The following is a 12558-nucleotide window of genomic DNA, read 5'->3' as shown; positions in this document are numbered from 1 at the left end:
ATGATCACAACGAAAAGATCCGAGAAATTAGAGCAAATACGGAGACTTACAAGCAGTCGTTCTTCCCACGCACAATTCGTGAATGGAACAGGGAAGGGGGGATCAGATAGTGGTACAATAAGTACCCTCCGCCACACACCGTAAGGTGGCTCGCGGAGTATAGATGTAGATGTAGATGTAGCATGACAGTTCACGGAGAATTTATGAGGATGAAGGGTCCCCTGAAGCTGTGTAGAAGATAAAAAAGAAATATTTTTAAAACTTTTATGTAAAGAAACAGGCATTTAATATTCATGTATCACTGATCTAATTTGAGCATAAAGTAAGTTTTGAAAGTCCCAGCAGTCGATAAACTATTAAAAATATCGTGTATATGCAAAGACTATCTTAAAACATATTCAGAACTGTACGAAATTTGCTTCTCTTTTTGCTCCTGATAGTCATCTTCTGATTACAAAGGTAAAATATTTTATATTTCATTTAGGCTGCATGTAGCGATTAAAGAAATTATATGCCGATTCACATCACACCAGATTGCTGAACTGTTACTATTATGGAGATAGTGTAATTCACGTTTCCTACCAGCGACAGTTATCATCCTCTTAATACAAATTTGAATCATCAGCATTCAGTTTCTAGCACAGTTTATATGTCACTAATAAAGATGTCATTGGTAATGTATACCACTTATCGTGCACCTGTTACTATCATAAGGCCACTGTTTCCTTATTATCTTTGTGTGAACAACAATATTTTTATGCAGCTCACCCTGGAATGCATGACACGTAGTATAGGGGTCTGTGGGTAGCGTATTTGACTTTTGATCAGGGCATCTTAGGGCGCTGGTTCAATCTCCGATAATGCTTAAATTCCGAAAGAAAGTCAGCAACAACGGCTACCGTAGGCTTCCAGTACACTGAGTCACCCTAGTTCTGTCAATAGCCTTGTCAAAAAGGGATGACCATTTTCTTTCTCTAGCTGCTGGAAACAGTCGCTAAGTGACGGAATAGTTAGTTGTGATTATGATCTCTCGGCGGGTTCGGCCAATAGGAAGGTGACCATGAGAAATGATTGAAAAATCAATGAAAGTTGAACAATCGAATGCCAGATGACTGCATACATAGTAGCATAGTGAGAAAATCTGGAAAGGAAATCGTGAAACCTCAATCCAGATATAGCGTGTTTCAGTAAAGAGAACCCCAAAATCTGATAAGGGAAATGCAAAACTTCAGTATACATACAGTATAATGTGTTTCGGTAACCGAAGTTATAATTTTTATCTGTTTCTAATAAATTTACATGAAAACTATATCACATATCGTTACAGTTATATCTTAGTGGGAATATGTCCTATCATATACATTACCCGTACTTCATACAACAAACGAATCACTGAGTAAAAATTGAAGAAATTTCCCCTTTTCCCGTTAACAAATCGAAGATAATTCTCCAACTGATAAAAGAGAAAGGGAAAATGTATCTACAGCTTCTTCCATTTTAAATATTCCATTTAATACATAACTACAGAACTGGTGGGAAGGAGATAATTACTGGACAATATGAATTAACATGTTGTTTTACATCTAATTCACCGAACACATACGCACATTTCCTCCCGGATACTTACTGTCATTTTCATTTCACATATTGATTTTGTTTCAGTCGCATGTCACGCTATTGACAGTACATTATAATCAGTACACTTATTATTATTCGAGAATATTTATAATTTTTCAGTTGTTCATTCTTACCTCAAGCAGTATTAAACTTTTTCGTTGATGGTGTATTATTTTTCACCAGCCAATCACTTTTACTCTGTTCCTACACGTGTGCATCCACACACAGACACACACACACACACACACACACACACACACACACACACACACACACACACAGAGGGAGCGAGAGAGAGAGAGAGAGAGAGAGAGAGAGAGAGAGAGATAGATGCTCATCCACATATGAAGGAGCTGTGTGTTTCCCATGAGAAAATTGGTAATAGATATTGGAAGCAATTTGTAGGATTAAAGGTGGTTAGAATACTGCACAGGAAAAACATTTTATGCTAGATAAAATTTTATTTATCAGACATGTGCAGTTAGTGCCTTCATATTTGACATAGCTTTACTAGTTTAACAATAAAATTTTAAGTTCCAGTTTGCGTTTACCTTATAAATCACTTTTTGTATTGCATCTTGTTAATGTCGAACACGTCTTGTAGCATTCTGTAGTACAACTAACATTTTACTCCTATCACTACAGTACAGGTGTAATTATGTCTTAGGTTACTTGTAATGCATATCTACAATACATTGCACCAAAATGTTGCTGTTGTACATCGAAAAATATGAGGTATACTCTTTTATTAGTGTTAGATTGCAGACTATCTCGAAGAAAAAGATCCAGTCAAGTGTGATAGAAATACTAGCATTTGTACGTTAATTAGTGGTTTACATGTGAGATCCTTGAAATAAACAGCGGCATGAAGGTAAAACAAAAACAGCTTCATTTTCATCTTTAGAAGTTAATCATCATGTTGAAGATCGTATACGATGTGTTCAAAATCTGAAAAAAAAGATAAACAAATTTTATAATGTGAAAGGTAGAATTCAGGACATATGTGAAGCAGTGGTACAAATTTAAAATTTTTATATGATAGTCTAATAATAATTTGGACATTATATATACACTCCTGGAAATTGAAATAAGAATTCATTGCCCCAGGAAGAGTAAACTTTATTGACACATTCCTGGGGTCAGATACATCACATGATCACACTGACAGAACCACAGGCACATAGACACAGGCAACAGAGCATGCACAATGTCGGCACTAGTACAGTGTATATCCACCTTTCGCAGCAATGCAGGCTGCTATTCTCCCATGGAGACGATCATATAGATGCTGGATGTAGTCCTGTGGAACGGCTTGCCATGCCATTTCCACCTGGCGCCTCAGTTGGACCAGCGTTCGTGCTGGACGTGCAGACTGCGTGAGACGACGCTTCATCCAGTCCCAAACATGCTCAATGGGGGACAGATCCGGAGATCTTGCTGGCCAGGGTAGTTGACTTACACCTTCTAGAGCACGTTGGGTGGCACGGGATGCATGCGGACGTGCATTGTCCTGTTGGAACAGCAAGTTCCCTTGCCGGTCTAGGAATGGTAGAACGATGGGTTCCCTCGACGATCACCAGTGGTGTACGGCCAGTGTAGGAGATCGCTCCCCACACCATGATGCCGGGTGCTGGCCCTGTGTGCCTCGGTCGTATGCAGTCCTGATTGTGGCGCTCACCTGCACGGCGCCAAACACGCATACGACCATCATTGGCACCAAGGCAGAAGCGACTCTCATCGCTGAAGACGACACGTCTCCATTCGTCCCTCCATTCACGCCTGTCGCGACACCACTGGAGGCGGGCTGCACGATGTTGGGGCGTGAGCGGAAGACGGCCTAACGGTGTGCGGGACCGTAGCCCAGCTTCATGGAGACGGTTGCGAATGGTCCTCGCCGATACCCCAGGAGCAACAGTGTCCCTAATTTGCTGGGAAGTGGCGGTGCGGTCCCCTACGGCACTGCGTAGGATCCTACGGTCTTGGCGTGCATCCGTGCGTCGCTGCGGTCCGGTCCCTGGTCGACGGGCACGTGCACCTTCCGCCGACCACTGGTGACAACATCGATGTACTGTGGAGACCTCACGCCCCACGTGTTGAGCAATTCGGCGGTACGTCCACCCGGCCTCCCGCATGCCCACTATACGCCCTCGCTCAAAGTCCGTCAACTGCACATACGGTTCACGTCCACGCTGTCGCGGCATGCTACCAGTGTTAAAGACTGCGATGGAGCTCCACATGCCACGGCAAACTGGCTGACACTGACGGCGGCGGTGCACAAATGCTGCGCAGCTAGCACCATTCGACGGCCAACACCGCGGTTCCTGGTGTGTCCGCTGTGCCGTGCGTGTGATCATTGCTTGTACAGCCCTTTCGCAGTGTCCGGAGCAAGTATGGTGGGTCTGACACACCGGTGTCAATGTGTTCTTTTTTCCATTTCCAGGAGTGTAGTTTGTACTGGGCATCTATAACAAACGTGGCTAGCAGTAGTTGTTTGGGGTGACTCCATTTACACAATGCGAAAACTAAACTACAAACATCTGCTGAAATACCAGAAAAAATATGGCTGCCGACTCTAAGGAGAGGCACCCCGTATGTATAGTGTAGGAACTACGTGCAGATTTTCTAGTAAAACTGACTGTGAGGGAGAAAATGCTGTGCTGTGTTTTGATATGATGAGAAAATGTATACATTTACTTCATCCCCCTTTTATTACCGATCCAGTTCTGGGAGGTACAGCTTTCGTGGTCTCTGTAGTGTAGTGAAAGAATCGTCAGCGGCAAAGTTTTACTATTAAAAAATTCTGGTAAACATTACCATAATTCATGAGGCAAGACATTTTGACATTACTGTGTGTCGCCAGGGCTTGGTTGAATTTCTGTAATTTAATGACGTCATGGCATATTCTGCAAAAACGTGAAATATTAATATAATTTATGACATCATACATATTAACAACACATGCGTTATTGGACACTTCTTAATTTCTATCAGTTAATGACAGCACGGCACATTCTACAAAATGGAAGGATTTATTAAAACAATTTATGATGTGAGACACTTTGATATTACATTTTGTGACACGGAAATTGTTGAATTAGTATAAATTAATGACATCCTGACATTTTCTGCAAGCACTCTAAAGCATAACCAACTCTAATTCATGTTTCCAATTTTTGATCGATTTTCTCCCACTTTCCAAGATCGTGAAGCAAGTACACCCACAAATACAGGACTGATAATTACCACACTGTGACATTTAACGAAATTATATACATGTCCCTATTAAACACATTCCACAAAGCGTTAGTTAACGCCGGCCATGGTGGTCGAGCGGTTCTAGGTGCTACAGTGTGGAGCCGCGCTACCACTATGGTCGCAGGTTCGAATCCTGCCTCGGGCATGGATGTGTGTGATGTCCTTAGGTTAGTTAGGTTTAATTAGTTCTATGTTATAGGGGACTGATGACCTCAGAAGTTAAGTCCCATAGTGCTCAGAGCCATTTGAACCATTCTTTCGTTAGTTAACAACAGATATACTTCCACCATGCACATTCTGCAAGCACTTGAAAGTATGAACACATCCCTCCATTGCTATATATAACTCAATCAGTTTTGTCGATATTCTCTCAGAATTCCAAATACAAACGTAAGTGCAAGACTGAATAATTAACTCCGCATGACATTGAAACAAATACAGTGATATCCCACACAAAACAAATAGCACACTCCATCAAATAGCTACCAGGTCGAAAGGGAAGGCTCTCTTGGATTATCAGCGTGTTAAAAACAATGAAATCACTATAAGGCTGCTTTGGAGATACACAACGCTACACGATTATAGTAGACTTGTAAATCATGGAATAAAAATCTAAGTACTCGCTAAATTTACAATGTAAACAGTTAGCATCTCCGCCGGTATTGGATAGGAATAGTCTTGGAGATGAACATTATTATTATTATTAGTCGTAAAGCTCCCAACATGAAGACGCTAAGTAAAGATGGTTCACTTCTGGGGCTTCTTATTCTTCTTGTTTGCCCACCAGGTCTTCATTCCTTGCGAGAATTCAGCTTTTCTTTCTTCGCTCCATTTTGTTCCAGTTCTCGGCGCTTTTGTCTCTGGTTTGACCTCCCATTTGTCAACTTTAAGTTTGAAATTGTTTCTTTTGTTCATGTCTTCAGCAGTAATGTTGGCTAATTCCAGATCTTTCTTTACATTTTTGATCCATTCTCCTCCATTACCAAGGGATGCTACGTATCTTACTATTTTTTTTGTAAGTCTGTGATCGGAAAGTCTCATTATGTGGCCATAGAATTTTAGACGCCTCTTCCTCATGTCTATCTCTGTGTTAGAATATTCTTCAATTTTAGAATTTTTCTGTAATCTATACACCTCTTTGGTCCATCTTGGTCCCAGAATTTTCCTAATGATTTTCCTTTCCTCTTTCTTCAGGTTTTCCATATCTGTTTTCCTTTTAAGTGTCAAGGTTTCGCTGGCATATAGCATTATTGGTCTAATTACCGACTTACAATGTTTAATTTTTGTATTTATAGATAGACATTTTTTATTGTAAATGTTTTGGACCAGCCCTAGACCCCTACGAGCTTTTAATATTCTTTCTTGTTGTGAGTATTTTTCAGAAATTATCTCTCCTAAATATTTAAAGTATGGTACCCTCTTAATTTCTCCATATTTGGTTTGTAACTTAGAAATTTCTAGATTTGTTGTTGTAAACACCGTTTTCTCAAAAGATGTTTGTAGGCCAACTTTTCCTGCACACTCTTTTAAGGTTTCTATCTGTTTGACTGCCATTGCACTAGAATCTGCCATTATTGCAAGATCGTCTGCGTAGGCTAAGTAGGGGATTTGTAGGTCATCTTTTTTGAGTTCTTTTTCCCATTCTGCCATGACTCTATCCAGAACTAAGTTAAATAACAGAGGTGATAATCCATCACCTTGTCTAACCCCAGTTTTTATCTCAAATGATTTTGAAAGTTTTCCCATGAATTCCACTTTGCATTTTGTATTTGTTAATGTCTGCTCTATGATGTTCCGTGTCTTCTTATCCAGTCCTTGTTCTTCAAGAATTTTAAATAGTGTGGGTCTGTGAATTGAATCATATGCCTTTTTAAAGTCGACAAAGACATATACTGTAGGCTTCCTTCGCATTTGTCTCATCCTTGTAATCAATTTCAAGTTTAAAACTTGTTCTGGACATGATCTGTTTGGTCTGAAACCAGCTTGGAAATCTGAGATTTTGGGTTCTAGCAGTTTTTGTGTTCTTTCAAGAAGACAAGCTGATAATATCTTGTATGTGACGGCAAGTAAGGAGATTCCTCTATAGTTGTTCACATCCGATTTATCCCCTTTTTTATGTAACGGATGTATTAGGGCACATTTCCAATCTTCTGGTATTTCTTCAGTAACCCATATGTTTTGAATAATTTTAACTAGCTCATTTGTTGAGTTAGACCCTAGACTTTTGAGAAATTCGGCTACAATTCCATCTTCTCCTGATACTTTGTTATTTTTGAGTTTGTTTATGTGTTTGATAATTTCTTCTTCAGTTGGCGGTACAGAGTCTTGCTGTTGCGGGGCTTTAGTGCTGGATATTGGAAGAGCTTCTGTTGGTTCTGGACAGTTTAGTAGCGTTTCAAAATATTTGGCTAATTCTTCACAGTTTTCTTCGTCGCTTAGTGCCAGATTCCCATCTGATTTCCGAAAACAGGCATTTTGAGGGATGTACCCTTTAATTTGGTTTGCAAAAGTTTTGTAGAATCCATGCGTATTATAATTTTTAAAATCTGCTTCTATTGATTCCAGTTGCTGAGTTACATACCTTCTCTTCTCTTGTCTAATAAGTTTATTTGAAAGTTTCCGTGTTTCTAAAAAGTTTTGAAGAGTTTTCTCATTTTTATTTGAACTGTACTTCGCAAAGGCTTCTGTACGAACTTGAATTGCCTTTTCGCATTCCATATTCCACCATGGATGTTTATGCTTCTTCTTCAGTGGTATTTGCTCCTTCGCTATTTTTGTGATTTTTTCCTTGAATGTTTCCCAGTTGTTTGAGGGAGAATTTTCCCATTTTTTAATTGTTTCTGATTCTGTTAGTTTTTGTAGGTCAAATTTTGGGATTGCTGGTGGAATTCTTGGTGTTTTCCTTCTTGGGGTGAATTGGACCCGAACTCTTGTGAGATAATGATCTGAGTCAATATTTGCCCCTCTCCTAACCTGGATATCTCTGATCTCTTTTTGGAAGTTATATGAGATGTCCACATGGTCAATTTGAAATTCTCCCAATTGGCTTATAGGGGATCTCCAGGTCTTCTGTTTTCGTGGTTTCTTATTGAACGACGTTGAGCTGATTTTCATGTTGAATTGTTGACAAAGTTGGATTAGTCGCATGCCATTTTTGTTGGTCAATTTGTGTGCTGGGTATAGCCCAACCGTCTTCCTGTATTTCTTTTCTCTGTCAATCTGTGCATTGAAATCTCCAAGAAGTATTTTGACATCATTCCTCGGTATCTTTGACATTTCAAGTTCTAATCGTTCCCAAAATTTATCCACATTGTCTAGGTTCTTTCTATTGTCAACGTTGCAGGGTGCGTGAACATTAATTAGGGTGTAATATTTATTCTTGTGTTTCAACCCAAGAAACATTAGTCTATTGCTAATAGTTTTTACAGATTTTACAAAATTAACTGCTGAATTTTTCGACCATAAAGGCCATACCAAGCATGTTTGCCCCTTTACCAATTTTTCTGTCCGTTCCACGTTTGAAAATTCTGAAGCCATTGTAGTCAGTGATTTGATTATCAGGAAATCTGGTCTCTTGTACTGCTAGGATTTGGATTTTCAGCTTCTTTAATTCTTCTGTTAATGTGTATAATTTTCCGGTTTGTATTTGTGTCCGTATGTTTACTGTTCCAATGTAATCTTCATTTTTGGGAAGTTTTCCAGAGTGCTCCGATCCACTCACAAGTCGTGTAGGTCCGGTCTCCCCAGAATCCGATAGACCGGTTGCCACCTTTCTGCTAGGTGGGTGGATTTCACCACCTGGGGTACTTTTGTTATTACATACACGAACCATGATTTTACTTGTAATTGTATTTTGGTCTGACATGTGCCAGTTGGTAGGATCAAGGTTGTGGAGCCTTGAAACACAAATCAGCCGCCACTAACATGTGGAACAGACGCTGTCGGTAAACCGCCACTGACATGTGGAACCGTCGTACCCTAGTTTGCTTTATTTAGAATTATAAAAAAAAAACTTCCGCACAGGCCTTGAAGCCCTAACGATACCCAGTGGCTACTGTGTCATCCTCAGCCCTTAGGCATCACTGGATGGGGATACGGAGGAGCATGTGGTCCGCACACCCATCTCCCGCCTGTTGTCAATTTTCGTGACCGGTGTCGCTACGTCTCAATGAAGCAGCTCCTCAATTGGCCTCGCAAGGGCTGAGTGCACTCCACTTACCGACAGAATGCGGCAGACCCGGGCTGTTACCCATCCAAGTGCTAGCCAAGCCCAACAGCGCTTAACTTCGGTGATCTGACGGGAACCGGTGTTACCTCTGCGGCGAGGCTATTGGCGTACTTAATTTAGGGTAAACCAAAAATGTTATGCGATGTTATATTTATAATCGTACCCATGGTCAGGGATGACTCTGGAGATTGCCAGCTCAGTATCTAGTGCTCTTTCCGGTGCCCAAGGGGAAGTACTGGGGCAGTTGTTGGGGTGATAATCGTTAACGTCGGTGCTGCCGATTTCCTCGACTAGCCGCTACCTATTGTAATGGCGATAGAGTGTGCATGGCACGGACGGTAAATCCCAAATCATTTGGCTGTCTCAGAGATGGACGTTATGTATCATAAGGGGACGAATTTATGATGGTTGGTGGTTAGTGGAATAGAGAGCGCATGAAATGCCGTTATCCTTCTCTCTCTCTCTCTCTCTCTCTCTCTCTCTCTCTCTCTCTCTCTCCCTCTCTCTCTCCCTGCCTTTCCCTTTGCTAATCCCTCCTTCCCTCTGTCTACCTCCATCAAATTGTGGTTCCCTGATTAAAAGCTGATATGACATGTATATATGCAAGGTACAGAAGCCTTTGGCAGAGAATTAGCGTCTGTACCATTACTTCTTGTGGAACATTAGTGGCGGCAGTAGGCTCTGAGCTGGCAATCTGCCGTGTCACACCTGATCATAGATGTGATGACACACCACATTTTCGTTTGCCTTAAATGAAGTGCACTTCCTCTACCAGTCCTCAATTTAGCTACGTGTTGTGAGTGTGAAACGGTACAGTAGTTTCCGCTCCATAAGCAGCAGGTTTCGCTGCTCGCTCGCACCGGGAAATAGAAACAGAGGCGGCTCCCCCAGCCAATTTTATTACACGACGCGGCCGGCCGCGGGTGCAACAGAACTCGTGTGGACGGGTGGAAAGAAATGTGTCAGGCTTCATAATACGTATTTATATGTGTCGTGTATTATGCACTTCTTGTACGTGGATGTGAATCTGCACATGAACTTTCCTAATCCTCCTCACACCTTTCCGTAAAGCGTGGCCAAATCTTTGTTGGGAAGTAGTTCTGTAGTATAGTAGTGCCAACCTTACTCCTGGCTAGGGGATCAGAGAGACAGCACAGGCAGGTAAAAGTCAAAGACTTTCCAGTGTCACAAGATTTGGGGTGGAGAGGTTGGTCACAGCCAAGTGGTTCGACCACCCCCTCCACTGGGGCCCAGGAAGACCTCCGGGTGCCCGCCATATACCAGGAGGGTTACAGAAGACGCGTAAGTGAGAAGACGTGCCCTCAGTGCGTCTGTCTCAGTGTTCACGCATGGAAGAGAGGTATTTGAATATTTGTACTAATTCTTTTATTTCCAGCTTCGGATTGTGTAAGGAAATGAAAGTGCTCGTTTAATTCCGGAAATTTGACCCCCTGTGTTAAAGTATCTGGTTCCCAGTTTGCCCGTTATCCTCCTCACATAGTGAATGTCCTATGTAAAATATTGGGAGACTTTGGTGGTATACATTTGGCCAACGCAATTCCGTCTTACTCGTAGAAATGTGCGTGCAGATTAGTAAATAATATACCCGAGCTATAAGTTGTAAAATTGTAATATCTGTAAACTGGAACAATTGCGGCTATCGCAGTAAAGTCGAGTGATAATGTTTAAAATAAATAGGTAATCAACTGTCATCAATCTTTAACATACCTTAAAAATCACAAAGAAGTCAAGTTAAAGGAATTTATTTAAAATAAAAGCTATAGAATGCAGGGACCCACACATCAGCGTGTGAGCCCTCCAGCCCCTTGCCTAGTATCGTACTGAAAGGACACGCTCTCTAGGTAGCGCTCTCAAGCTCCTCTCCCCAGTTATCCGTTGCGCAATTTTGATTCAGGGCTTGACGACATCAACTTTCATCTGGCATCCCTAGGCAAGGAGGTAAGACGGTAAACTTTCAAGTTTAAACTTTGAATTTTTATGTCATTATTTACAAGGTTACTACATTCAAAAAAGTGTCGTATTTCTCTAAGACAATGTTATAGAGAGATCATTGTTTTTTAACCCTCTAATAACACAGGGGCGTGTCCCTTGCAATCTTGGTATATATTTGTTGCAGTGTACTATTTATGTAACGTGGGATATCGCTATACTCTTTTAAACATCACATTGTGATAATTATCCACTCTTGTAGATATGTGTGTGTCATTGAAATACTGTGAGAAATTCAGCAAAATTGTAATGGCTGTTAAACGCAACGATGGGATTTATTCGTGCGCAAAAGTGCTTGTCGACGATGCACAGCTTGAATACATTTGTTGTTAAATAATGCTTTGCATAAACTGTGCCGGCCGCGGTGGTCTAGCGGTTCTAGGCGCTCAGTCCGGAGCCGCGCGACTGCTACGGTCGCAGGTTCGAATCCTGCCTCGGGCATGGATGTGTGTGATGTCCTTAGGTTAGTTAGGTTTAAGTAGTTCTAACTTCTAGGGGACTGATGACCATAGATGTTAAGTCCCATAGTGCTCAGAGCCAGCATAAACTGTTTAACAAGGGTATCGATTTGTTTGGTTATCATATTACTGTAATTATTCAGTCCCATGCTTAGACGTGTCTGTGGTAAACGATCTTCAAAAGTCTGGTAATATCAGTCAAAAGTTGTAGATAGATGTGTTCAGGCTTTACAGTGCTGACAGAATAGATGATATCACTACTTTATAGTAATTCAGCGGCTCCCCAGTCAAACACTCTAATTTGAAATCACTTATGACATTGTGTTATTAATTTCTGCGATTTGGCTGATTATGCCTTGAAATCATTAATTTATATTAATTTACGAGTGGCCTATGCACACATAGCAATGCCAAATCGTCTTATGACATTAAGTCAGTATTTCAGATCATTTTGAAGAATATGAAATGATGCCATGAAATTATAGTGATTCAGCTATGTCTCGGTCACACACTGTAATGTCAAAGAATGTTTCCTCATAAATTGCGTTAATATTTCCTAGCGCTTTTGCAGAATATGCTATGACGATATTAAATTGCAATAACTCAGCCACGCAACAGGTGCACGCTATAGTGCCAGGATGTCTTATCTCATAAATTATGGTAATATTCACCTCCATTTTAAGTAGGATGACTACAGTGTACTGACTTCAAATGATTAAATCCACAAACATGTTGAATAGTAATAAAACGGCGATGAGGGCTTGATTTAAGCTATGCTCTTCATCTAGAGAGAGAAAGGGTAGGAGGTGGAGGGTGGAATCATCTTAAATCATTATCTGAGCCAAAACTGGCACACACTATGCATGACGTCCATTTTCCCGCTATTTGTATATCATGCAATTGAAAGAGAAATGTGGGTGGTGGAAGGAGGGGGGATGATACATAACGTACATCGTGTTACAACCTCACCTTACATATACCACGTGCAAT

At 41.0% G+C, this 12558-nt stretch overlaps 1 protein-coding gene across 1 annotated transcript in view; it reads right to left on the bottom strand.

Annotated features, from left to right (window-relative positions):
* Positions 1 to 2336: 2336 nt before the first annotated feature.
* The window catches only part of LOC124803068 (odorant receptor coreceptor-like), a 79907-nt gene continuing 69685 nt past the window's right edge, over positions 2337 to 12558 (bottom strand). Inside the window, exon 8 of the mRNA XM_047264196.1 lies at positions 2337 to 2565. Within this exon, the coding sequence (XP_047120152.1) occupies positions 2518 to 2565 (48 nt within the window). The 3' untranslated portion in view covers positions 2337 to 2517. The remainder of the gene's footprint in view (positions 2566 to 12558) is intronic.

The sequence above is a fragment of the Schistocerca piceifrons genome, chromosome 6, assembly GCF_021461385.2.
Source record: "Schistocerca piceifrons isolate TAMUIC-IGC-003096 chromosome 6, iqSchPice1.1, whole genome shotgun sequence".
NCBI classification, from domain to species: Eukaryota; Metazoa; Arthropoda; class Insecta; order Orthoptera; family Acrididae; genus Schistocerca; species Schistocerca piceifrons.
Note: the sequence above shows the minus strand (reverse complement) of the source record. Positions and strands in the feature narration are given on the sequence as shown.